Source organism: Tursiops truncatus, chromosome X (assembly GCF_011762595.2).
Source record: "Tursiops truncatus isolate mTurTru1 chromosome X, mTurTru1.mat.Y, whole genome shotgun sequence".
NCBI classification, from domain to species: domain Eukaryota; kingdom Metazoa; phylum Chordata; class Mammalia; order Artiodactyla; family Delphinidae; genus Tursiops; species Tursiops truncatus.
In genome coordinates, this window is record NC_047055.1 from 29,488,509 (window position 1) to 29,516,193 (window position 27,685).

Sequence of the window (27,685 nt, forward strand, 5' to 3'; positions counted from 1 at the left end):
GAATCAAGTGGCTGCCATGAGTTACTAGGAAGGGTAGAACAGACAGGGGATAGGATGAGAAGGGGCATTTCTAGGGCCACAGCCACAAGATAGTTCCAAGTCTCTTACTTGTTTCTGTGGCCATCTTCTCCATCATCAGACTGTGAGCTCCTCTGGCACATGGCTGCTGCCTTATTCTTTTCTAGTCCCAGCAGTGGTCTGTACATAGTAGGTGTTCAATAAACATCTGCTTAATGAAGAAGGCAGGAAGCTAGAAACCAGTGAAACTGGGAATGATTTTCTTTTGAAAACTTTATCTTGAATCCCCATAATAATTAAATAACTTAGAAACATTCTGATAATTTGATTTTTTCGTATCAGTGAGGAGAGCTGGCTCTCAAAATTATACAACTGAAACTAGAATTTTGGGGATGGATATATTAATGTTAAACATATATTTCAAAGAATAAAAAGCAACTACCCAGCTGTATAATTTGAAGACCAGAGAAAATGGCATGCTAAGTATGTTGAGTCATTCATATTTTAATTCCAATTAAGGTAAACAAGATGGAGGCAGGGGAAGGCTCAATATGACTCTTCAAAGAGTTTTCAATGAAATGTGGTTTTAAATTTGTTCAGGCAGCCACACCAAGTCTGTGATGAAATTTTCACCAAAGGAAAAAGGGAAAATAAGGTAATATGGTTACTTTTTTCAAAAGCTAGGTTTATTCACTTTAGACTGTTTGTTGCTCTAAGATAAGATTGTGCTTAACTTTTCTTAGTGACTTTTTTAGTATTAAAATTTTCTCTCTTTTATGATGAGGTGATAGTAGACGGTGGCAGTTTTTAAAAGTGTTGAGTTGGCAGAAAAAGGCTGGTGTCCTATGTCAATCCCTAAAATACTATTTGTCCATGAAATCTCAATATCTAGACAGCACTTCCACATCTTTTTTTTTTTTGGTCTAGGAGGGTACTCAGGGATTCGGGAGAGGCAGTGAGAAATGTGTGTTTGTTGAGTACACCTACTGGCTAGGTACCAAGCTTTATACATACACGATTTCTCAGTAAATCTTTATAATTTCCATTAGATATTCTTGTACTACAGATAAGGACATGGAAATTAATACAGAATAACTTGCTGAAGGAAGGTGCTAACAGAGGAAACCAAATCTAAGTTTATCTAATTCTAGAATCTGTGCTCCTTCCTATAATACCACACAACTTATTACAGTGAGTTTCTAATATTCATTTTAGGCAAAAATATTGTTCAATTTTTCTTTGTATACATCTTCATGCTACCTTTTCAAACTCACTTTCTGACTTGTAACTTCGCAGTGTATTTATATAGTGATAGCCAACAATTTATAAAACGAAATTTAGAAGTGTCAGTATTGTTCTCTTAAGCTTGCATCCCAACTATTTTTTGCCTTTTTGTTCAAGAAACCACATAAAACCTATCAGGAAATATTCATATTGGCAACACCCTGATTATCTGCAGTTGAAACATCTAGCACCGCAGCAGACTACAAGGCCTCAGGCAGAAGTCAGTGAAAGCCAAGAGGGTTGAAGACACTGAATTCTTTGACACACTAGACCAATCACACTGCCATCCAGACCCTGAGACTACGAAAGTGACTGGTTAAAAAACCAATGGCATAACAACTCGGTCTGTCAGGTAGAGTACAGAAAAGTGAGCAGAGGTGGGGAGAGAAGTGTGAGGGAGGTGAGAGGAGGGGAAGGAGAAAGCAAAGCACTGGCAAGAGGAAGAAAGCAGCATAGGGGTAAAACCAAGGCAAATAATAGGCAATGAACTAGAAAATCCATGACACCTCAAGACCATGCTGATGGGCTTCCCTGGTGGCTCAGTGGTTAAGAATCCGCCTGCCAATGCAGGGGACACGGGTTCGAGCCCTGGTCCGGGAAGATCCCACATGCCGCGGAGCAACTAAGCCCGTGCGCCACAACTACTGAGCCTGTGCTCTAGAGCCCGCGAGCAACAACTACTGAAGCCCGTGCACCTAGAGCCCACGCTCTGCAACAAGAGAAGCCACCGCAATGAGAAGCCCACACACCGCAGCAAAGAGTAGCCCCCGCTCACCGCAACTAGAGAAAGCCCATGTGCAGTAACGAAGACCCAACGCAGCCAAAAATAAATAAATAAAATAAAATTTTTTTTAAAAGACCATGCTGATTGATAAGGATGTGATCACGGCTCTCCAGCTTCTCACCTATATACTGAAAACAAATGCAGTAAAGAACATATAAGCATACAGATGAACTGTTAGCAGTGTTCATTTTAGAACTAGAATAAAAAACTTTTTTTCTTAAAGGTATGTAGCTAATGCATTATAATTTAGGGGTCCAAAATTTGATCTCTGCTTGCTAAAAATCAAATTATAAAACAAGATTTTGGTTTTTTTACATTTCTCAATTTACCGAAGTCATCTGAAAATAAAGTCATATGTTTAACAAGTTTTGGTCACCAACTTTTAATAATACATATTTAATTTTCAGAAACATATGCTAACCATCAACAACATTATCAGGGTTCATCACCCCAGATGTTATTTCATTGGTACATTATATCAATATTTACAAAGGCTTTCAAATTCAACAACACAAAACAGCTTAATTTTTAAAACTACAATGCTTTAAAAAATGTAAACTGTCCATTTTTACATTATTGTAAAAAAAGAAGACTCACTCCTTAATGTGGCTTAATTTTTTTAAGTGAGCAAAGCCTGGTGCTCATGGATAAAGAATGAAAAGAATTCTTTACATAGGAAACATTGTGCTCCAGTGTGGCAAAAAAAAAAAAAAGAATATATATATATATATACACACACATACACACATACAAAAAAAGAATCTTAAGTCCACAATTTAGACCACACACAAAAAAAGTCCCCAAATTGAGAAATTTATAAAAACCATTTACACATGGTTGTTGACCTATTGAAAACCTATATAACATTTAAAAAATATTAACTCAGTCAAAAGATACCATTTCTCTTAAAAATGAAATTTTGTGCAAAAGAAATTATTTAAGCTAGAAACAAGACACTCCCCCTCAGTAAGAGGCCAAAAGAGCCACTGAAATAATTTAACTCTGTTAGATTTAGTGCATGTAACCAAAAGGCACACACATGTGATTAATATATTAATATATTTTCATGCAGAAACCTGTGCATGTTCACAATTATATAACACAAACATAACAAAACGTAAAGCCTAATGTTTGGCAATGTTATTCTAGCTACATTCCTTTCTAGTCTATCAGTCCCGGGTTTACTAGATCATTAACGTTGCCTCTCAAAAAATATATTATATTTGAACAACTTCCAATAAAAATTAAAAAAAGGATGTTGGCCTGAAACACTATAACTCTTTTTCAGTTCTGATACATATAGAAACTTACTGATATGTTTATTTTAAATGTCATTTCAAATTAAGATACATTTTTCCTTTTGTTAATAAACACTTTGATTGCTCCAGTGAAGTCAGCAGAGAGAAGAACTTCTGTGTTATCTGTCTTCATAATACCTTAAAAGCATAAAAGAAAGTTTTTAGTTGATTTTAAAAGAATATGAAGCCTGCTGCCACAACTGTCACATGCCCATGACCCTCTACCTTTGGGGTGGAAGAACCTCTCCCAGCCTTCAGTCTCTCTTTTCTGGCTTGCTCCTGTGATCCTTTCATCCTCCTGTACCTCTCCTCTCTGAGGCTCACTTCCACTTACCTTGTCTTAGCTGCTCTTTTCCTGGTAGCTAAGGAGAGATTATGGTCCCTTGGGGCCAGGATGCCTGGATTTACTCCCAGACAGCCAAGGCCTCTAAGTTGTCTAATTCTTCATTTCGCGACAAGAGGCTAGCATGTTATTCAGCCCCAGGACTGGAATGTTGGCAGGATGGGATCAGCTGGGCAAGTCTTTTGCCAACAGGGTTCACTAATGAGGTTGATAGTAAGGTTTACTGTACAGCAGACATACTGGAACTGCCATGAAATGAAGCACACACGATCACTCTGTGAATGCTGAGAGAACCTTTTGCCTTTCCAGTCCATACTGAAGAACCATGTAGCTACTACGCTGAATGGCAAAAACGCTTACCACTTACATTTGCTGGTAAAAACATTTAATGAACAAAATTCAGTGTTAACTATTATGCATAGGCAAAAATTGTGGGCTTAAGAAGGACTGATTACTAAGGAAGAAAATAATCCAAACTTTAACTGGGAAGTTGTGTACAGGATGAGTTAGACAAAATGGTTTCACTTAGATTTGTTAAAAACATATGCTAAGCTGCTGAACATTCCTAACCACACTTTTGGTATATCTCAAAGTAGTGCTATGCAGCAGAAGCAGCAGCAAACAACTGAGGGATATCAGAAAGGCTAGAGAAGAAAATAATTCATCATATATATATATATATATATATATATAGAAATGCCTTATAAGATACAATATAATGAAGATGATAATGTCTATTACATGCCAGGCATTTTGCTAGACACCTTACATGTGTTATCTTTAATTCTTCTCACAACCTTGGTTTGTCTTTTTTTTTTAGTTGTCAGCTGTATCTTTTTTTTTTAATTGAAGTATAGTTGATTTAAAATAGTGTTAATTTCAGGTGTACAGCAAAGTGATTTGGAGATACTCCTAATTTATCCCTCCCCCCTTCCTCATTGGTAGCCATAAGTTTGTTTTCTATGTCTGTGAGTTTGTTTCTGTTTTGTAAATACGTTCATGTGTACTATTTTTTAGATTCCACATATAAGTGATATATTTGTCTTTCCCTGACTTACTTCACTTAATATGATAATCGCTAGGTCCATCCACATTGCTGCAAATGACATTATTTCATTCTTTTTTATGGTTGAGCAATATTCCCGTGTGTGTGTGTGTGTGTGTACACTGTAGTTTTGATTTGCATTTCTCTAATAATTAGCGATGTGGAGCATCTTTTCATGTGCCTGTTGGCCATCTGTAGGTCTTCTTTGGAGAAATGTCTATTGAGGTCTTCTGCCCATATCACAACCTTATAAACGAGGTATTATCACCATTTTAAACATGAGGAAAACTGAAGCTTAAGTTGCCAAATACGTCAGAATAAAGAGGAGGGCAATCAGATATATTTTATGATCTCATACCCCGAGTTTAAGAGTTTATTCTTAGAGTATATCTACACAGGTACAAAACAGCAAACACAAATCTGAGTATGATCCAAAGTTGTGCCTCTTTAAAAAGGACGCAGTGAAGTAATAACTGAACCATGTTAATATGGTGCAGTTTGAGAAGTTTAAAAAAGGTACTTTTCATTTTTCCTCAAATGGTTTAAAAAGCTAGAATTTTCTGTTCAATGTGTAGGGGAAATGTGCAGAGTGTAAAAAGGTATTGGGGAAAAAGAAAAGGAAAAAAAACCAACCAAATGACTTAATTTAGAAGAGAGAAGTAGGATTTGACTGTGAGAAAAAAAAAAAAGAAAATGAAAAGAAATTTCCAAACAGGCATTTAGTAAAGGTGTAATAATTCTGAGTTGGTTGATTTTTAAATCTGGTAATAAAAGAAGTGCTAGGGACTTCGCTGGTGGCACAGTGGATAAGACTCCATGCTCCCAATGCAGAGGGTCTGGGTTCAATCCCTGGTCAGGGAACTAGATCCCACATGCCACAACTAAGGAGCCTGCCTGCCACAAGTAAGACTCAGCGCAACCAAATGAATAAATAAATAAATAAATATTTAAATTTAAAAAATAAAAGAAAGAAGTGCTAGACTGAAGTTCATCTTTGCTATCAAAATTTTTCTTCACAGACAGAAAAAATAGTGTATTTAGTACAGTGTATAGTGCAAATAATGCCGCAAGGGAAATTACTTGATATTAAATGAGAAAAATGCTTGAGAACTTTTTAGTATTCAAATACTTTTAGAAGCACTCTTACTACATTGTATCTATTGTTGTGACTTTATAACTCTCTACAAGGCCTGGTTATAGTCTCTAAAGTGAGAAAACACATTTAATAAAATATTCTGCAATAGATTTTAACAATACAAACTTGTTTTCATTAACAACTGGTCCAAGTTTCCATGGTTTTACCTTACTCTTAAGAATTAAGAGGGACCATTTTTATATAATTGGCACTCAATACTACTTGACGGTTTCTTTTTACTTCCTAATCTGAGCATTTTATATAATTGAAAGTACTATTCCTTCTCAAAGTATTTGCTGCAAAGGGCAAGAATTACTGGCTTGTAGATAGTTATCTATGAGAAGCTGTAAATTTGTGGCAATTAGAAAAGGACACTGCTTTCATTTTGGTTTAATTCACTTATTCAGTAAATGTTTATTAAGCACCTACTATATGCAGGCAAGCACTGTGCTAGGCACTGGCCCTACAACAATAAATAAAACACATAAAATCTTTGTCCTCACAGAGATTATAGTGCAGCAGAGACAGATAATTTATCTTGTATGTATTTATGTCTGGTTTGCATTTCTCTAAAGAGAATAGTTGTCCATAAAAAAAATTACCAACTTTCAAAAGTTTCAGTTTTAATTCCCAGGTGAATTTAAAAGAAGTAAAACTTGCAAGAACTATATTACCAAAATGTTCAGAAATGAACATCTGACAACCATTATGTTGCATAAAGGAAATATTCTTCATACTCATGAAGACCTCATAATACCCACAGGTCAATGAGGCTATTAAAGGCTGACTAGAGAAAACGAAGGACAAATAAAATATGAATACCTACCAGAGGGCATGTTATCCAAAACTTCAGCATCTTCACCTTTATCGTTCCCTTCTGATTTTTCAGACTGCACATCCAAAGACAACATCAAACTTGGGTTTGGAGCAAAGATGGCTGATGTAACAACTGCATTATGGGCTGGGGAAAAAAATTTACTTTAAGACAACTAATAAACTTGATTCTAAACATCAAGACAAAAAGCATAATACTTCAAAAAACATAATAGTGTATGTTATATGCAAGTACCTTTAAAAACTAACATATAAGTAACTAAGAACTATTTAAAACCCAAAAATATTTTCTTAAAAGAAACCAAATCCATCATAGTAGGGGACTTTAACACCCCACTTTCACCAGTGGACAAATCATCCAAAATGAAAATAAATAAGGAAACACAAGCTTTAAATGATACATTAAACAAGATGGACTTCATTGATATTTATAGGACATTCCATCCAAAAACAACAGAATTCAGTTTCTTCTCAACTGCTCATGGAACATTTTCCAGGATAGACCATATCTTGGGTCACAAATCAAACCTTGGTAAATTTAAGAAAATTGAAATCGTATCAAGTATCTTTTCCGACCACAATGGTATGAGACTAGATATCAATTACAGGAAAAAATCTGTAAAAAATACAAACCCATGGAAGCTAAACAATACACTACTTAATAACCAAGAGGTCACAGAAGAAACCAAAGAGGAAATCAAAAAATAACTACAAACAAATGACAATGAAAACACGATGACCCAAAACTTATGGGATGCAGCAAAAGCAGTTCTAAGAGGGAAGTTTATAGCAATACAATACTACCAAAAGAAACAAGAAATATCTCAAATAAACAATCTAACCTTACACCTAAAGCAGTTAGAGAAAGAAGAACAAAAAACTCCCAAAGTTAGCAGAAGGAAAGAAATCATAAAGATCAGAGCAGAAATAAATGAAAAAGAACTGAAGAAAACAACAGCAAAGATCAATAAAACTAAACCCTGGTTCTCTGAGAAGCCAAACAAAACTGATAAACCCTTAGCCAAACTCATCAAGAAAGAAAAGGAGAAGACCCAAATCAACAGAATTAGAAATGAAAAAGGAGAAGTAACAACTGACACTGGAGAAATACAAAGGATCATGAGAGATTACTACAAGCAACTCTATGCCAATAAAATGGACAACCTGGAAGAAATGGACAAATTCTTAGAAAAGCACAACCTTCCGAGACTGAACCAGGAAGAAACAGAAAATATAAACAGACCAACCACAAGCACTGAAATTGAGACTGTGATTAAAAATCTTCCAACAAACAAAAGCCCAGGACCACATGGCTTCACAGGCGAATTCTATCAAACATTTAAAGAAGAGCTAACACATAACGTTCTCAAACTCTTCCAAAATATAGCAGAGGGAGGAACACTCACAAACTCATTCTACAAGGCCACCATCACCCTAATACAAAAACCAGACAAAGATGACACAAAGAAAGAAAACTACAGGCCAATATCACTGATGAACATAGATGCAAAAACCCTCAACAAAATACTAGCAAACAGAATCCAATAGCACATTAAAAGGATCATATACCATGATCAAGTGGGGTTTATCCCAGGAATGCAAGGATTCTTCAATATACACAAATCAATCAATGTGATACACCATATTAACTGAAGGAGAAAAACCATATGATCATCTCAATAAATGCAGAAAAATCTTTCGACAAAATTCAACACCCACTTATGATAAAAACCCTCCAGAAAGTAGGCATAGAGGGAACTTACCTCAACATAATAAAGGCCATATGTGACAAACCCACAGGCAACATCGTTCTCAATGGTGAAAAACTGAAACCATTTACTCTAAGATCAGGAACAACACAAGGTTGTCCACTGTCACCACTATTATTCAACATAGTTTTGGAAGTTTTAGCCATGGCAATCAGAGAAGAAAAAGAAATAAAAGGAATCCAAATTGGAAAAGAAGAAGTAAAACTGTCACTGTCTGCAGATGACATGATACTATACATAGAGAATCCTAAAGACTACCAGAAAACTACTAGAGCTAATCAATGAATTTGGTAAAGTAGCAGGATACAAAATTAATGCACAGAAATCTCTGGCATTCTTATACACTAATGATGAGAAATCTGAAAGAGAAATTAAGGAAACACTCCCATTTACCACTGCAACAAAAAGAATAAAATGCCTAGGAATAAACCTACCTAAGGAGACAAAAGATCTGTATGCAGAAAACTATAAGACACTGATGAAAGAAATTAAAGATGATACAAAACAGATGGAGAGATATACCATGTTCTTGGTTGGAAGAATCGACATTGTGAAAATGACTCTACTACCCAAAGCAATCTACAGATTCAGTGCAATCCCTATCAAACCACCAGTGGAACATATGTATATGTATAACTGATTCACTTTGTTATAAAGCAGAAACTAACACACCATTGTAAAGCAATTATACTCCAATAAAGATGTTAAAAAAAAAAACCCCACCAAAACCACATACAAGTTCTGAGATTCCATGACTTCTCAAATTTTAGACAAGTATATGTTCTTCCTTGGTACAGAAAAATCAAACAAAGCCAATACAATGCGAAAGCAGTTAAAACTGCCAAACTATCTCTCTGAAATAAAGCCTATACAAATTTACTTATAATACATCTCCATTTTAACTTTATTCACTTATAAGACACATAAAAGTATGCATTTACTTACCTTTAATACCTTCCCAAAAGTCATTACGATCTCTCCTCACTGAAGTAAACTTGCTTAAGTCATGATAAGTACTCCAGATATAAACATACTTATCTTCTGAGCCACTAACGAGGTAACTAAAATCATGGCTACATTTAGGGAAGAAAGAAAAAAAAAATCAAAGTTGTGGGTTTTTTTAGGTTTCCCTCTATCAGAGCTTTCTAGTTCGAAACACCTAAGAAAACAGCCAAGAGAACTTGTTGAAATACAGACTCCTAGTCTCACTCCAGAGGTCCTGAACGTGTAGGTTTGACATGGGTGGCCAGTGGCATTAGTATTTTCATCGAAGCTCTAGGTAACTGCTGCTGGGTTAACCCACACTGGGATGAGTGCCTACTTAAGAGATAAAAGAGAGAAGCAGAATGCTTTACCAATTAAATTACTGGGTAATTCAAGAAGAAAGGAGAACTGGTAAGAAAAGAGCTGAAATAAGGAGGGCTATAAAGGAAGAAAAGGTAGGTATTTCAGGAGAGCCTGCAGATCCCAAACTAACAGTTCAAATAATAATGATATGCAAAGGTGTAAGTACAGGACACTGTACTTTAGGGTCTCGAAATGCTTTATTAGCTTCTGTACCTAAAAGGATCAAGGCCATGGGTGGGGTGGGCGGTGGTGGGGTAAATCTCCTCTTAGAAAGCATACATGAAAGTACAAAAGCACAAATTCTGGAGCTGGGTCTTCTAATCCTGGTTCTGCAACTACCAGTGTGACTTTAGGCAAATTACTTAATTTTCTGGGTGTTGGTTTCTTCATCCACAGAGCAGGGGCAATTCGAACTCTACCAAACAGCTGGATAATGTAAGTAGGACTGATAATATGAGACACCAGTTGTAAAACTGCAAAGTAACTAACAGCACCATATAAACATAAGCCATAGATCAATGGAAAAATGGGAGTAGGGGAGAAATGTTCTGATCCCTTTTGGGAATTCCTCATTGTCAATTTACCTGAAACTTGCTTTGATCTGGCTGCTGCTGTTGACATAACCCTTATACTTCATGGACAGTGACAAATCTCTAAGATCGTACAGTCTGATTCTGGAGTCATTTGAAGTTACCAGTATCTAAAAACAAATCAAAGGAAAAGTTAAAAATACCATCTTTTAATCTGTGCTAAGGTACAACCAAAAAAGGGTGTTAGACACATACAGAATATATCTCAAAACTAGAAAAAGCAATATTCCATAGGAAAGGAAATATATTCTTAGCTAAGATATGAAGAACTTACTTTCAGGAGTCTATATATAGTGTGGAGACAGATGGTTTTGAATACCTAGTACCTTATTTTCTCCAGGTAAAGGTTCAATGCCAGTAATTTTTCTTCCAACCTTGTTGCGCCCTCTGGTAGATCGGACATGTATCTGTGTGTGGTATTTCAAATGCTAAAAAAAAAAAAATCACAATTTAAAAAGATCAGAATTAGAAAGAAACTCAAAGATCATCTGAGCCAACTCACAGACAAACATGGTATTATTTGTCCCAATTTACAGATAAGGCAGTTAAAGCCCAGACAGGATACACCAACTTATTCCAAACCACAAAAGTATCTATGTATTCAAGTATGTAATTTATACAAGACAGTCATTTACCTCTGTATCATAGAAAATACACCTGCCATCATATGTCCCAATCACTGCATATTTGCCATTCTGACAGAAATTTGCAGCTGTGATCAATTTTGTTTGACCATCTACTTCATTCCACAAAGCCACTTTTTTGTCAGGTATGTTCCAAAGGCGGAGCTTTCCATCCAATGACCCACTTAGAAAATACCTGTCATCCTAAAAATGTGATGAAAGAGGAAGGTTTCATTTTATCACATGAAGAAAAACTCATTAGCAAATCAATACATTAAGTCTATTAGAAATAATGTTAAAATATATAGATTTCATTTTAAAAGTATTAAAGTAAGCATTATTTCAGTCACTAAAAACAACAATTAGAAACCTCAGTATTCATTTTGGAGGAATGACATTCTAATCACTTTATCATACCCTTAAACTGCTTTTCCCAAGGTATAGATGTTAATAGATAATGTGTTTGAGTATACATTGTGTAGAAGGGTTCTGTGGTCAAATAAGTTTGAGAAATTCTGGGTTACACAAAGTTAAACAGGATTCTCAGTTAACACGCACTCTGAATCTTTAACGGGCGACTTTTTTGGGGGTCAGGTAGGGATATCTAGCAGGGCTAGCAATTCAAGGAACATGCTTTGGGAAATACTATCCTAAAATGGTACATTTGCCCATACCTTCCTTGGGATACATGTAACAGAGGGATAAAAGAGTAACTAATGCCAGTTAGCCCACAGAACCAGTCAAGTTTTGGAACTCTGATACCCTGTCAGCAGAGAATTGCTTCACTATTTAAATTCTCAACCTCAAACCAGGGGTTCTCAGCTGGGGGCAGCCTGGCCCCACAGGAGACATCTAGCAATGTCTGGAGACAGTTTGGAATTGTCACAATTTAGAGGGTGGGGCGCTACTGACATCTAGTGGGTAGAGGCCAGGAATGCTGCTAAACAGCCTACAATGCACAGGACAGCCTTTCCTCTCTCTACGAAAAAGAATTATCCAACCCCAAATGCCATTAGTGCCAAGGTTTAGAAACCCTGTTCTAAACTAAACCAAGCCTACCATGAAGCTGCTCTAATTTTTGGTAACATAAGAATTAAAAAGAAAATAAAATAATTGGGATGCCAAAACAAGAAACAGATTTTCTTCTCCACTCAAGATTATTATTCTTACCCACTTCTCAAGCCCGTCAAGGATAACCTTCATAGAATAGGCATTTTTATGGCTATGGTACAGTAGGCTCAACTCAATGTCTACCAGCAGAAGTGCTGAACAAATAAAAATACTTCATCTTGGTCTTACAACTCAGAATTTTATTTACATACATATATACATGTGTGTACATGTGTGTGTATCTCCATTTTGCTATTTCTTTTATGACTCTGCTTCGTTTCTTCTAGGTAACACTATTTGATAGAGTCATATTTCCTAGGAAAATGTCAACACCACCCCACTCTTCCCTAGCCCCTCTCATAAATTCTCCAGGTCAGTAGAATTTTTAGAAATAAGGCTTTTCAGCTTCCAAGATAAAACCAAATAAAAGTATAGGAAAATTATTGACTAAACAGAAACCTTAATAATAAAGTACTACATAGATAACTATTACCACCTAATACCCCTCTCTTTCCATCTTGATACATTATAGTTAAAATAGAGGTGGGGGGATTTTGCTCACAGGTGCTGACAGGGGTAAAATCTACCCTTTTGTTGCACCCTTAGGTGACAGGATGGGGATATTATTTAGAAAGAAGCCTCGAAAGCTTGATGGTCAAAACTGATACAGTATTAACATAGATTAAGCATTTTTAATTTTCAAAAGTTCTTAATAAAATCTTCTCTAAGGGTTCAGAATTATTACTGCCTATGTTATAAGCCTGCCCAGGGAGGGAAATTATATTGAGAGAAAAAAGTCATTCTTCTCTCTTAATTTGGGGAAGGAGAGAAAGAAATGTCAATATAATTGAAAGGTTGCATTAAAAAGACAATGGGTACTAAACACATAGAGATGAGGACATGATTGGAAATGTAATCATACACAAATGTAGTGGAGGGAAAGTCAACGAGGGTCAGCTCAAGCCCTCCACTTATTTCAACCTAGCTAGTGAAGCAGTGCCAACACGTGACATCCCTTGTGCTTACAGCTGCAAAGAACTAAAACTACTCTAGCCTCATGCATTTGGTGGCTCTATCCTATAAGGGCGTAAGATAGCTCTGGAGTCCATGATGGTAGATTTTTCTCCTTTAGTTGAAATCATATGAAATTCTTTCTAGAGGAAAGATATTAAAGGATTTTCTACATTGAAAATGAGTATGAAGGGATCTCAAGATTAACAATGTTTTCAGACCTGAAATAGGAATTCAGTCTATCTTGTAATGAATTTTGGTCTTTGCCTCTTTCAATCTTTTCCTCTTTGTCTCTTCCCTTCCTGACCCTCCTACAACTATTCCTGCCTATATGCTTCCCTTTCTCATTTATTTACCTGCCGTCTTTTCTTCTTCCACTGTCTCCAACCTCTCTCCTCTTTAATAAGATATTTTATTTCTTTATTTATACCCTGCAGGTCTTATTAAAGATTTGGGATGACTTTTCACTGTCATATTTAGACTATAATATTTCCAGCTCTTCTAATGAAGATTAGCACAATATTTATTTCCTTTCTTATTTTTAAAGCAGAATGAAACACTAAATCAAGTTGCTCTTAACTATTGGATATTAATAATTTTTTTCCTGTAGTCCAATTACCCTCCAGAGAAACCTGGTTCCCTCACCTTCCTCATAGTATAACAAAAAAACATGTAAATACTTACTCTTGGATGGAAAGCTATGGCAGTGACAAAATCTATATGCTGAAAACAGCAAAGGCATTCTCTTCTGGAAATGTGCCATAGCCTGACTGTTTTATCCATTGAAGAAGAAAGCAGAAAGTAGTTCTACGGAGAAATTGACATTGATTATTTTATCACCATATAAAAAAAATACTTACTCCATAAAAGTGAACTTTTAGTTTTAGGTATCTCAAGAGTTTTGTCATTACTATTGTTATACGCAGCATCATAAAGTACAAAGATATCCAATTCACTTGGACAATCCCATTTTTTTCCCAAATAGTTAAATACCATATTTCTTTGATTCTAAGACTTTTTCACATTACCTATTCTGAAATGAGGATGAATCTTATGACTTCTGTTGAAAGAAATCTGCCAGATGCCGACAGAGGACTAAAGTGTGCCTTGGTTGTTGGAGCCTGCGTGTACTAGAAGTTAGCTATGAATCTATTCATTTGATCGTCACTTCAGTTATTTTCACATTGATAACACTGGTGAATTTTAACTCACATGAATTCCCTAACTGTCACTTAAAATGTCTTCAAAAAGATTATCCTATAATGCAGCATGGAAATGAAAAGTTATTGTGCACCTGTCACACCTTAGGCAAGCAAATTAGAGAACAGAAATTGTCAAATGTCTCAGAATAGAATTTTCAAAGCTAGAAGAGGGTAGTGTAACTGATTTAGGCATTATGATGGCCCATCACCCATAAACCAAACATCTATCTGTCAAAAGCTTCCAGATGGATACATAAGGGGATAGGATTCCCAGGTGCTCGGCCCTACCAGGCGCCGGACGTGCCACTGTGCAGGGGCGCGGGACCAGATTTTGTATGTCACTCCCTCTCGCGAGAACACCGGAATCACAACTAAATGCTGAACAATCATCAACAGGAAGACGCTGGAACTCACCAAAAAAGATACCCCACATCCAAAGACAAAGGAGAAGCCACAATGAGACAGTAGGAGGGGTGCAATCACAATAAAATAAGGGGCTTCCCTGGTGGTGCAGTGGTTGGGAGTCCGCCTGCCAATGCGGGGAATGCGGGTTCATGACCCGGTCCGGGAGGATCCCACATGCCGTGGAGTGGCTTGGCCCGTGAGCCATGGCCGCTGAGCCTGCGGGGGGCCCGCAGCAGTGAGAGGCCCGCGAACCACAAAGCAAACAAACAAAAAACCAAAAAAACCCCAATAAAATCAAATCCCATAACTGCTGGGTGCGTGACTCACAAACTGGAGAACTCTTATACCACAGAAGTCCACCCACTGGAGTGAAGGTTCTGAGCCCCACGTCAGGCTTCTGAAGCTGGGGGTCCGGCAATGGGAGGAGGATTTCCTAGAGAATCAGACTTTGAAAGCTAGCGGGATTTGATTGCAGGACTTTGACAGGACTGGGACAGAGACTCCACTCTTGGAGGGCACACACAAAGTAGTGTGCACATCAGGATCCAGGGGAAGGAGCAGAGACCCCATAGGAGACTGAACCAGACCTACCTGCTAGTGTTGGAGGGTCACCTGCAAAGGCAGGGGGTGGCTGTGTCTCACCGTGAGGACAAGGACACTGGCAGCAGAAGTTCTGGGAAGTCCTCCTTGGCGTGAGCCCTCCCAGAGTCTGCCATTAGCCCCACCAAAGACCCCAGTGTTGGGTCGCCTCAGGCCAAACAACCAACAGGGAGGGAACCCAGCCCCACCCATCAGCAGACAAGCCTATTAAAGTTTTACTGAGCTCTGCCCACCAGAGCAACAGCCAGCTCTACCCACCACCAGTCCCTCCCATCAGGAAACTTGCACAAGCCTCTCAGATAACCTAACCCACCAGAGGGCAGACAGCAGAAGCAAGAAGAACTACAATCGTGCAGCCTGTGGAACAAAAAACACATTCACAGAAAGACAGACAAGACGAAAAGGCAGAGGACTATGAACCAGATGAAGGAACAAGATAAAACCCCAGAAAAACAACTAAATGAAGTGGAGATAGGCAACCTTCCAGAAAAAGAATTCAGAATAATGATAGGGAAGATGATCCAGGACCTCAGAAAAAGAATGGAGGCAAAGATGGAGAAGATGCAAGAAATGTTTAAGAAAGACCTAGAAAAATTAAAGAACAAACAAACAGAGATGAACAATACAATAAGTGAAATGAAAACTACACTATAAGGAATCAATAGCAGAATAACTGAGGCAGAAGAATGGATAAGTGACCTGGAAGACAGAATAGTAGAATTCACTGCTGCGAAAAAGAACAAAGAAAAAAGAATGAAAAGAAATGAAGACAGTCTAAGAGACCTCTGGGACAACATTAAACACAACAACATTCATATTAAACGGGTCCCAGAAGGAGAAGAGAGAGAGAAAGGACCCGAGAAAATAAATGAAGAGATTATAGTCGAAAACTTCTCTAACATGGGAAAGGAAATAGCCACCCAAGTCCAGGAAGCACAGAGAGTCCCAGGCAGGATAAACCCAAGGAGAAACACGCCAAGACACATAGTAATCAAACAGGCAAAAATCAAAGACAAAGAAAAATTATTGAAAGCAGCAAGGGAAAAACGACAAACAACATACAAGGGAACTCCCATAAGGTAAACAGCTGATTTTTCTGCAGAAACTCTACAAGCCAGAAGGAGGTGGCATGACATATTTAAAGTGATGAAAGGGAAAAACCTACAACCAAGATTACTCTACCTGGCAAGGATCTCATTAAGACTCGATGGAGAAATCAAAAGCTTTACAGATAAGCAAAAGCTAAGAGAATTCAGCACCACCAAATCAGCTCTACAACAAATGCTAAAGGAACTTCTCTAAGTGGGAAACACAAGAGAAGAAAAGGACCTACAAAAACAAATCCAAAACAATTAAGAAAATGGTCATAGGAACATACATATCGATAATCACCTTAAACGTGAATGGATTAAATGCTCCAACCAAAAGACTCAGGCTCGCTGAATGGATACAAAAACAAGACCCATATATATGCTGTCTACAAGAGACCCACTTCAGACCTAGGGACACATACAGACTGAAAGTAAGGGGATGGAAAAAAATATTTCATACAAATGGAAATTAAAAGAAAGCTGGAGTAGCAATACTCACATAAGATAAAATAGACTTTAAAATAAAGAATGTTACAAAAGACAAGGAAGGACACTACATAGTGGTCAACGGATCAATCCAAGAAGAAGATAAAACAATTATAAAAATACATGGGGCTTCCCTGGTGGCGCAGTGGTTGAGAGTCCACCTGCCGATGCAGGGGACACGGGTTCGTGCCCTGGTCCGGGAAGATACCACATGCCGCAGAGCGGCTAGGCCCGTGAGCCATGGCCGCTGAGCCTGCACATCCGGAGCCTGTGCTCTGCAATGGGAGAGGCCACAAGAGTGAAAGGCCCGCGTACTGCAAAAAAAAAACAAAAACAAACAAACATGCACCCAACATAGGAGCACCTCAATACATAAGGCAACTGCTAACAGCTATAAAAGAGGAAATCGACAGTAACACAATAATAGTGGGGGACTTTAACACCTCACTTACACCAATGGACAGATCATCCAAACATTCCATCCAAAAACAGCAGATTACACTTTCTTCTCAAGTGTGCATGGAACATTCTCCAGGATTGATCACATCGCGGGTCACAAATCAAGCCTCACTAAATTTAAGAAAACTGAAATCATACCAAGCATCTTTTCTGACCACCATGATATGAGACTAGAAATCAATTACAGGGAAAAAAGCGTAATAAAGACAAACACATGGAGGCTAAACAACACGTTACTAAATAACCAAGAGATCACTGAAGAAATCAAAGAGGAAATAAAAAAATACCTAGAGACAAATGACAATGAAAACACAACGATCCAAAACCTATGGGACGCAGCAAAAGCAGTTCTAAGAGGGAAGTTTATAGCAATACAATCCTACCTCAAGAAACAACAAACATCTCAAATAAACAATCTAACCTTACACCTAAATGAACTAGAGAAAGAAGAACAAACAAAACCCAAAGTTAGTAGAAGGAAAGAAATCATAAAGATCAGAGAAGAGATAGATGAAATAGAAATGAAGAAAACAATAGGAAAGATCAATAAAATGAAAAGCTGGTTCTTTGAGAAGATAAACAAAATTGATAAACCATTAGCCAGACTCATCAAGAAAAAGAGGGAGAGGACTCAAATCATTAAAATTAGAAATGAAAAAGGAGAAGTTACAACGGACACCACAGAAATACAAAGCATCCTAAGAGACTACTACAAGCAACTCTGTGCCAATAAAATGGACAACCTGGAAGAAATGGACAAATTCTTAGAAAGGTATAACCTTCCAAGATTGAACCAGGAAGAAATAGAAAATATGAACAGACCAATCACAAGCACTGAAATCGAAACCATGATTAAAAATCTTCCAACAAACAAAAGTCCAGGAGCAGATGGCTTCACAGGCAAATTCTATCAAACATTTAGAGAAGAGCTAACAGCCATTCTTCTCAAACTCTTCCAAAAAGTTGCAGAGGAAGGAACACTCCCAAACTCATTCTATGAGGCCACCATCACCCTGATAACAAAACCAGACAAAGATACTACAAAAAAAGAAAATTACAGACCAATATTACTGATGAATATAGATGCAAAAATCCTCAACAAAATACTAGCAAACAGAATCTAACAACACATTAAAAGGATCATATACCATGACCAAGTGGGATTTATCCCAGGGATGGAAGGATTCTTCAATATACGCAAACCAATCAATGTGATACACCATATTAACAAATTGAAGAATAAAAACCATATGATCATCTCAACAGATGCAGAAAAAGCTTTTGACAAAATTCAACACCCATTTATGATAAAAACTCTCCAGAAAGTGGGCATAGAGGGAACCTACCTCAACATAATAAAGGCCATATACGATAAACCCACAGCAAACATCATTCTCAATGGTGAAAAACTGAAACCATTTCCTCTAAGATCGGGAACAAGACAAGGATGTCCACTCTCACCACTATTATTCAACATAGTTTTGGAAGTCCTAGCCACGGCAATCAGAGAAGAAAAAGAAATAAAAGGAATACAAATTGGAAAAGAAGAAGTAAAACTGTCACTGTTTGCAGATGACATGATACTATACGTAGAGAATCCTAAAGATGCCACCAGAAAACTACTAGAGCTAATCAATGAATTTGGTAAAGTAGCAGGATACAAAATTAATGCACAGAAATCTCTGGCATTCCTATACACTAATGATGAAAAATCTAAAAGAGAAATTAAGGAAATACTCCCATTCACCATTGCAACAAAAAGAATAAAATACCTAGGAATAAACCTACCTAAGGAGACAAAAGACCTGTATGCAGAAAACTATAAGACACTGATGAAAGAAATTAAAGATGTTACCAACAGATGGAGAGATATACCATGTTCTTGGATTGGAAGAATCAATATTGTGAAAATGACTATACTACCCAAGGCAATCTACAGATTCAGTGCAATACCTATCAAATTACCAATGGCATTTTTCACAGAACTAGAAAAAAAAATTTCACCATTTGTGTGGAAACACAAAAGACCTCAAATAGCCAAAGCAATCTTGAGAAAGAAAACGGAGCTGGAGGAATCAGGCTCCCGGACTTCAGACTATACTACAAAGCTACAGTCATCAAGACAGTATGGTACTGGCACAAAAAAAGAAATATGGATCAATGAAACAGGATAGAAAGCCCAGAGAGAAACCCACGCACATATGGTCACCTTATGTTGGATAAAGGATGCAAGAATACACAGTGGAGAAAAGAAAGCCTCTTCAGTAAGTGGTGCTGGGAAAACTGGACATCTACATGTAAAAGAATGAAATTAGAACACTCCCTAACACCATACAAAAAAATAAACTCAAAATGGATTAAAGACCTAAATGTAAGGCCAGACAGTATAAAACTCTTAGAGGAAAACATAGGAAGAACACTCTTTGACATAAATCACAGCAAGATCTTTTTTGATCCACCTCCTAGAGAAATGAAAATTAAAACAAAACTAAAGAAATGGAACCTAATGAAACTTAAAAGATTTTGCACAGCAAAGGAAAGTACAAGCAAGACGAAAAGACAACCCTCAGAATGGGAGAAAATATTTGCAAACGAATCAACAAAGGATTAATCTCCAAAATATATAAACAGCTCACGCAGCTCAATATTAAAAAAGCAAACAACCCAATCCAAAAATAAATACTTATTAAATAAATGAAATTAAATAGCGTTCTTGAACCAAGCATGATCTTACAAGTCAAAAAAATTAGATTCAGATCTAAGTTCTACCCATAACTAGTTTTGTGATCTTGGATGGGTCAGAGGCCAGTCTTCTAATCCACAGTATGGAATATCAACTACCTCACAGCATTGTTATTTTCAGTATTAACAAGGTAATTCTTATTACGTGGCACAAAATAAGTCTTCAACAAACAGAAAACCCACTATAAACATCAACTGTGCTAGATACTCAAGAGAAACAACAGTGAAGTAAGAGCTGATCCCTACTCTTGAGGGGCTTAGAATCTTGTTGCCAATAAGATGTAGAAATGTACATAGATAAACACTTAAGTAAAAAAGAAAGTTTAAGAAAAGAGCACAGAGACAGATGAAGGCATTAAGAACAAAAACTGAGGTTTCCTGGAGAAGAAATTCTGCCTTAAGACTCCAGCATGAATGTACAACAAGGTGACTAGAGTTAACAACGCTGTATTATACACTTGCAAGTTGCTAAGAGAGTAGATCTTAAATGTTCTCACCACAAAAAAAAGGTAACTATTTATGGTGATGAATGTGTTAATTACCCTTATTGTAGTAATCATTTCCCAATATGTAAGTATATCAAATCATCACTGTGTACACCTTAAACTTACACAATGTTTTAATTACATCTCCATAAAGCTGGGGAAAAAACCCAAAAAAACTGAGTTTTCAATGCCTGCCGTACAAATTTCAAATTTGCCTGCCCCCACAACTGTGTGAGCCAATTCCTTAAAATAAACCTCCTATGTATGTATTTCCTGTTGGTTCTGTTACTCTGGAGAACACTGACTGATACAGTCATCAATGGAGGATTAATATCTTCAGTTGGTGTTACATTTTACAAAAAATATTGGTTTGCTTTAAGAAAGTAAAATGAGTGCAGGGTTCCCAATAAGGTGCTTTGTACTTTTTATTCTAGATGAATACGATTATCAGATTAAGGACACTTTAAATTTCCATCTTCCGACAACTCAGATTTCACACAGGGTGGGGAGAGAGTATAAAGATACAACGGGGGCTCAATTTAAAACCAGACTACCAGGTGAGGCCCAAGCTTGTTCCAGGAGGTTAGAGAAAAACGTTATGAAATGCATCCATAACATCTAAACAAATGTGATACGAGCATAATTCAAAAATGGAGTGATTCAAAGCTGGAGCTCAGGGAAAGGCTGACTTGCCAATATATACCAGTGATATCTTTGTGATATAGTTAAAATATATGGGCGTCACTGGTATCCTTGCTAGTATTTTGTTAACTCAGATGACTTTTCTCAATTTAAAGCTTTTAAATATTACTTTCCCCCACAAATTCTTAATATATTTTAGATTTTGATTACTGACAAATTTTAATACAAAGAAAGTATAAGGAATCATACAAAAATTCCAAAAACTGCTTCATGTTTCAAACACCTTAAATAAAATTAAAAATACCTCTTAAAAATTTTGCAAACTTCTAAGATATTTGATCGGTGGCAAAATAGCCCCTCTACTTCTAAAATTTTGCTCTAAGGAAAAAAAAATTACAAAATGAAGACTTACCATTGATCTGCAGAATATAATTATTAAACCTAAATTAATAATTTCATGAATGTAGCAGATTATCCCCAAAACAGTCTTGATTAGATAGGTCAGACTTCACCTTTGTAGCTGAAGTCATATCCATTTTGCTGAGGATAGTTACTTTGCAAAACTATTTTATAAAAGAAGCAAATACAAGTATATAGACAGATCCAGATAGAAGCTGTTAAGTAATATAAACATTTTATTAGCCTAATCTGACATTTCTCTTTTTTAACTTTGATTAATTTGTAACTCCCACAAAGTATATACAGACATTCAAACACCTGACTGTGACAATCATACAAATAAAACATTTGCTTTTATCCTAAAATAGTTACATAGAATACAAAATTCAAATAAGAATTTCTTACTTTAGGATTTCTATGATGGTGCAGTGGTTAAGAAACTACCTGCCAATGCAGGGGACGTGTGTTCGATCCCTGGTCCGGGAAGATCCCACATGCCGCGGAGCAACTAAGCCTGTGTGCCACAACTACTAAGTCCACATGCTGCAACTACTGAAGCCTGTGCGCCTAGAGCCTGTTCTCTGCAACAAGAGAGGCCCATGCACCGCAACGAAGAGTAGCCCCTGCTCGCCGCAACTAGAGAAAGCCCATGCACAGAAACAAAGACCCAACGCAGCCAAAAAAAAAAAAAAAGGATTACTTACTTTAGACCATGAAAGATCAAGGAGATCAGCAGTATGTCCTTTATATTTGCAAAACGGCCGTTGTCGAAATGGTGCATTTTTATCATCTGGGTCTTCATCAGCTCCACTGCATACCTATTTAGACATGAAAACAAATGTTAAAACTAGAAAAACAAAAGCTTCATACTCTTCGCATCCCATTTATTCTCTCATTTTATACGATGCCTGATTGAAATCTTGATCCACTAAAAGCTGACTCCCCTTTATGCTGAATCTACTACTTATTACTTCCTCACCTCCTTGTCCTAATAAACCAGGATCATCCCTGAAGACATCGTGCTACCACAATCTTTCCCTCCCTAACAGAGCCCCCACTTTGTCCTTTTTTGAGCATCTCTTCCTTTAGGAGAGGTGGGAGCCAGCACCAGGGGGTGATCACGATTGGTCTAAGCTAATTAAGATGAGCTCACTCCCCTTTCCAGTGATGACTGGTTTAGGCATGGGCATATGTTATAATTTTCATCAAACAGACATGAGGGCAAGTCCATCTGGGGCATGAGGTGATAGGGGAGGCTTCTAGAAAGATTTCCTCACTCTTAAAAAGGGGTATACTAAAGGGACCTTCCTCTTTCCTGCTTCTGAACATTGTTGTCTGCATGTGACACCTAAGACAGTAGTAGTCATCTTACTACCATGAGGGCACCAAGCCCAGGAGAACAACAGATAAAGAACAGCAAAGCAAGAGGACGGAAGGACCTTGTGTTCCTGATGACACTACTGAGCTGCTGAATTAAGCAACCCTAGAGCCGCCTTACCTCCAGACTGGCTTCCTCATTGTTAAGCCATTTTCAGTTGGATTTCTATTATTTGAAGTCAAAAGCATCCTGACAGGTAGAGGTAGGTAGAAAATAATGCCATACACATGTGCCGTGCATTTAGTTTACAACATGCTTTTGTATTCATTATCTGAATGAATCCTAACGACCCTGTGAGGTAGGTATTACCATTATGAGGATGAAGAAATTAAGCAAAAAACCTGAGAATCAAAGAGGTCAAAATAACATATTAAAAGTCACGCAGCCACCTGTAAACAGCAGAACCAAAGCAAAGGTACAAGTAATCTAACTAAGTCCAGAGGTTGTTCCTCAAATGTTTTAGAGGATGTCACTTGAGCAGAAATATGGAATGTTAGCTAAGCCTTGCATATTTAGGGAAGGGTAGGTAGGATGATGAGGATGGAGAAAAACGTATATGGAGATAAAGCAGGGAATTAGGGTAGAAAGGTACTTTGAGACCAGATCATAAAGAGCCTTGGATTTGTGGCTTAAAAATTCAGACATTCTAAGGTGATGGAGAGCCAACACAGGTTTCTGAAAAGGAAAAGTAACACAATCTGACTGGGGCTTTAGAAAGAGAATGCTGGGCAATAATGTAAAAGATGGTTTGGAAAGAGAGTCGGGGCAGGAAAAGCAGTCAGTAAGTTTAAGTAAGAATAACGAGGGCTTAAATAGGACAGTGGCCATGGGGATAGATAAAAACTACCCCTGCTATCTGTTAACAACTTTACAGTTTATAAAAACATCTTCACATTCTCTGTGGAGGTAGACCAGCAACACAGATGCCCTGACCCTTTGCCAAACACTCCTCATCCTAGATGATTACAGCTACTTCCCCTAATTTTACTGCTAGATTAGTGAGCACTGCTGGAAGACAAAACTAAACAGGCTTCTTGCCCTGTTACATAAAATTCAACTTTTTGTTTAATAATAATTTTCATTTTATTAATTCCTCAGCATATTTCCCCTAGCTGTGATCCCAGATCTTTTTTTTCCTCCTTAATCATCCACTTTCTTTTCATTGTACTCTACATATTTTCAAAATACTTAAATAATGTATTTTTGATTATAAAGTAATATACATGCTCAGTATAGACAATTCAGAAAACATAGAAAGTAGAAAAACTAAAATTAAAACCACCTATAATCTGCTAAAATTTTGGCCACCTTCAATCTTTCATTTTTTAAAAACATAATTGAAATCACATTGTACACATGATTCAGTATCTTCCTTTTTATTTTACACGAGCACTTTCTGTATTTCACTCTTTGGAAACATTTACTAGCTGCATATGGATGCACCATAATTTAATCATTTCCAATTTGTTGGTAATTTAGACATTTCCAATTTTTTGCTAAATAGCAATTCAACAAACATCCTGGAGCATGAACCTTTATCCCTATTTTATTATTTGTTTATCCTAATAGAAGGGTCAAAGGCTTAAACCATAGACTTTTATAGTATCTTCTGTTGTTTGTCTTAATAAAATCAGATAAATTTATTAAAGAAAATTTTAGAAATACAGAGAAGTATAAAGAATCAAATAAAAAAATGAGCTAAAACCCTACCAGCTAGTGATAACTACTAGTTATAATTTAGTGTATTTCTTTAAAATTTTAAAATCTATATTTATAGATATTTTTAGTCAAGATTAGGATAATATTATATCCATTTTTTTATTCTGCTATTTTCACTTTACAATTTATTTAGAATATTTTAAATGTGATCAAGTAGTCTTTGAAAAGAATTTAAGGACTGCATAGTATTATACTGTATGGATTATATCATAGTTTTTATTTTCCAACTATTAAAAATTCAGGGCTTCCCTGGTGGCGCAGTGGTTGGGAGTCCGCCTGCCGATGCGGGGGACGTGGGTTCGTGCCCCGGTCCGGGAGGATCCCACATGCCGCGGAGCGGCTGCGCCCGTGGGCCATGGCCGCTGGGTCTGCACGTCCGGAGCCTGGGCTCCGCAGTGGGAGAGGCCACGGCGGTGGGAGGCCCGCGTACCGCAAAAAAAAAAAAAAAAAAAATTCAGTTTGTTTAAATTTTAGCTACTGTGAGAACATTAATATGAAAATCCTCTTACATCTTTGGGCATACATGATCATTTCTTTGTGATAGATTTTTAAAGGTAGAATTACCAAGTGAAATGTTATATATTTTATCTATATCTCTCTAGATATCTATATGTAGAGAGATATTTATATCTCTATGTAAATATAATGTATATATAAAACTTTATTATGAACATTTCAAATATACACAGAAGTAGACAGTATAATGAAACCCATGCATCCATCACCTGTTTTAATGATTATCAACATTTTATTCACCTTGTTTTTCAATCCTCCCACTTTTATGTATTTGCTTATTTGCAGTTAAAGCAAAATCTAAACATCATTCATTTTATCAGTAAATATTCTACATGTATCTCTAACTAGTAATCTTTTAAATTTAACTACCATTACATTATCATACCTAAAAAAATACCATCTGTATCATCAAATATCAAATCCATATCCAAATATCCAGATTATCTAAAAACGTCATTTAAAGTTGGATTGCTTTGAAAACTTGTAAGTCTTTTGATATTTATTAACACTTACTATATACCAGATATGGTATGCTACTTGAAATACCAAAATAAATATTTCTTATCTGTTTATAATCTATTCTCAGTATTTAAAAGCCAGAATAAAATATGTCAGATTGTCATTCTCTGTTCAAAAACCCTCCATTGGCTTCTCTCTCAGAGCAAAAGCCAAAGTCCTTGCAGTGTCCTACACCTTATGACTGGCCCATCTACACCTCCGTGACTTCATTTTCTTTTTTTTTTGTTTTCGTGACTTCATTTTCTACTACTCATCTCCTTGCTCACTGGCTCCAGCTACCCGGGCCTCAGTGCTATTTCCTGAACATACCAGGACTCCTGCCTTATCACAGTTTCACTTGCCTCCACTTGGAATGTTCTTCTCCTCCAGATAACCAGATGATCCCTCTCTCACCTCCTTCAGATTCTCCTCAAATGACTTCTCAGTGAAGCTTTGCTTGTCCACCATATTTACCTCCTGTCACCCCGCCTTATCTGCTTTATTTTTCTCCACGAAATTTATCACCTTCTAATATATTACAAAATTTACTTGTTTTGTTTCTCTGTTTCCCACCACTAGAATAAGCTTCATAACAATAGATTTTTTTGTTTCTTCTGTTCACTACTATATCCCCAACTCTTAGAACAATGATAAATACACAGTAGACACTCAATAAATATTTGTGGACTAAATGAAGACGTAGTGCCAGACCTTCAGATGCCAACTAGCGCAGCATAATGGTTAAGAGCATAAGCTCTAAAGACAGATCAGAGCTGGGTTCTAATTCTCTTGCTGTATCTACCAACTGTGTGAAACTGGTGTTACTCAATATCTCTAAGCATTTTCTTCATCTGTAAAATAGGGTTCTTAATAGTACTTCACAGCACTACCAGGGCTGTTGTGAGGTGAAGTAAGACATAAAATGTACTTAGCAAAGTACATGGCACATAGTAAGGGCTCATAAAATGTTAGCTGTTGTTACATAAATTGATATAGTATACAGTAAGTGCTTTTAACAGAACTATGGGCAAAGTACCATGGGAACAGTGAGGGAGCACATGAGTAAATTACTAGGTGAAGCAAGGAATGCTTCAGTGAGGGGACGAGTCTTAAATGAATTTGCCAGGCAAAGGGGAACTGCATATGTATTGTTAAGTACAGGGAATCAACAAAGGGTCTGACATTTTTGTTGGGGCATGAACAACCAAGTGGCTCAGAACATAAGGTCTGAGAGAGGGAAGGGTGGGAAATAACAATGAGAGCTGAGGTCAGGCTGATCTCTGAAAGACTGGGTCATCTAAGGAATTTAGACTTAATTCTATAGGAAAAAAGAGAGCCAAAGGAGTGCTTAAAACAGGAGAGTAACATGATGAGATTTGTTTTACAGGAAAGTAATTCTGCTGGCATAATTTTATCCATAATTCTGTGGATAAAAGACTGGAATCTGGGAGAACAGCTATAGTGGTCCAGGTAAGAGATAAAGGCCTGGATTGTAACAGTGGAAATGAAAGAAATGGCCAGATTCCAAAGACATTTCTGAGATCAAGCGGGCAGGATCTGGTAAATGAGCAGACACTGAAGGGAGAGGAGAGTGAAAAGTGATCACAGTTTCTAACTCAGGAGATGGTATGGATGTTAAATAATGAACTGATATCAAGTATGCATACCATCAAAGGAGTGGTTTTCTCAGGAAAATGATACTTAATTCTGTTTTGGGCATATATTATCGGGTTGGCCAGAAGGTTCGTTTGTTTTCTTCCATAAGATGGCTCTAGTAGCACTTAGTTGTCTTTAACTTCATTTGAAACAATTTTATTAGATTGTATGTACAGCTGTCATATCAGCGTGCATTTAAAAAAAGACTTATCAAAA

At 36.9% G+C, this 27,685-nt stretch overlaps 1 protein-coding gene across 3 annotated transcripts in view; it reads right to left on the reverse strand.

Annotated features, from left to right (window-relative positions):
* Nucleotides 1-2,129: 2,129 nt before the first annotated feature.
* The window catches only part of WDR44 (WD repeat domain 44), an 81,239-nt gene continuing 55,683 nt past the window's right edge, over nucleotides 2,130-27,685 (reverse strand). For 2 of the 3 annotated variants that reach the window (XM_019949520.3, XM_019949521.3), the window contains 8 exons: nucleotides 22,407-22,520; nucleotides 13,876-13,998; nucleotides 11,083-11,274; nucleotides 10,774-10,875; nucleotides 10,442-10,557; nucleotides 9,456-9,583; nucleotides 6,734-6,868; nucleotides 2,130-3,522 (listed from right to left, as the gene is read on the reverse strand). In XM_019949520.3, the coding sequence (XP_019805079.1) occupies nucleotides 3,428-3,522; nucleotides 6,734-6,868; nucleotides 9,456-9,583; nucleotides 10,442-10,557; nucleotides 10,774-10,875; nucleotides 11,083-11,274; nucleotides 13,876-13,998; nucleotides 22,407-22,520 (1,005 nt within the window). In that variant the 3' untranslated portion in view covers nucleotides 2,130-3,427. Of the gene's footprint in view, nucleotides 3,523-6,733; nucleotides 6,869-9,455; nucleotides 9,584-10,441; nucleotides 10,558-10,721; nucleotides 10,876-11,082; nucleotides 11,275-13,875; nucleotides 13,999-22,406; nucleotides 22,521-27,685 lie in introns of those variants that run through there. The other variant, XM_019949522.3, reaches the window with a different exon arrangement.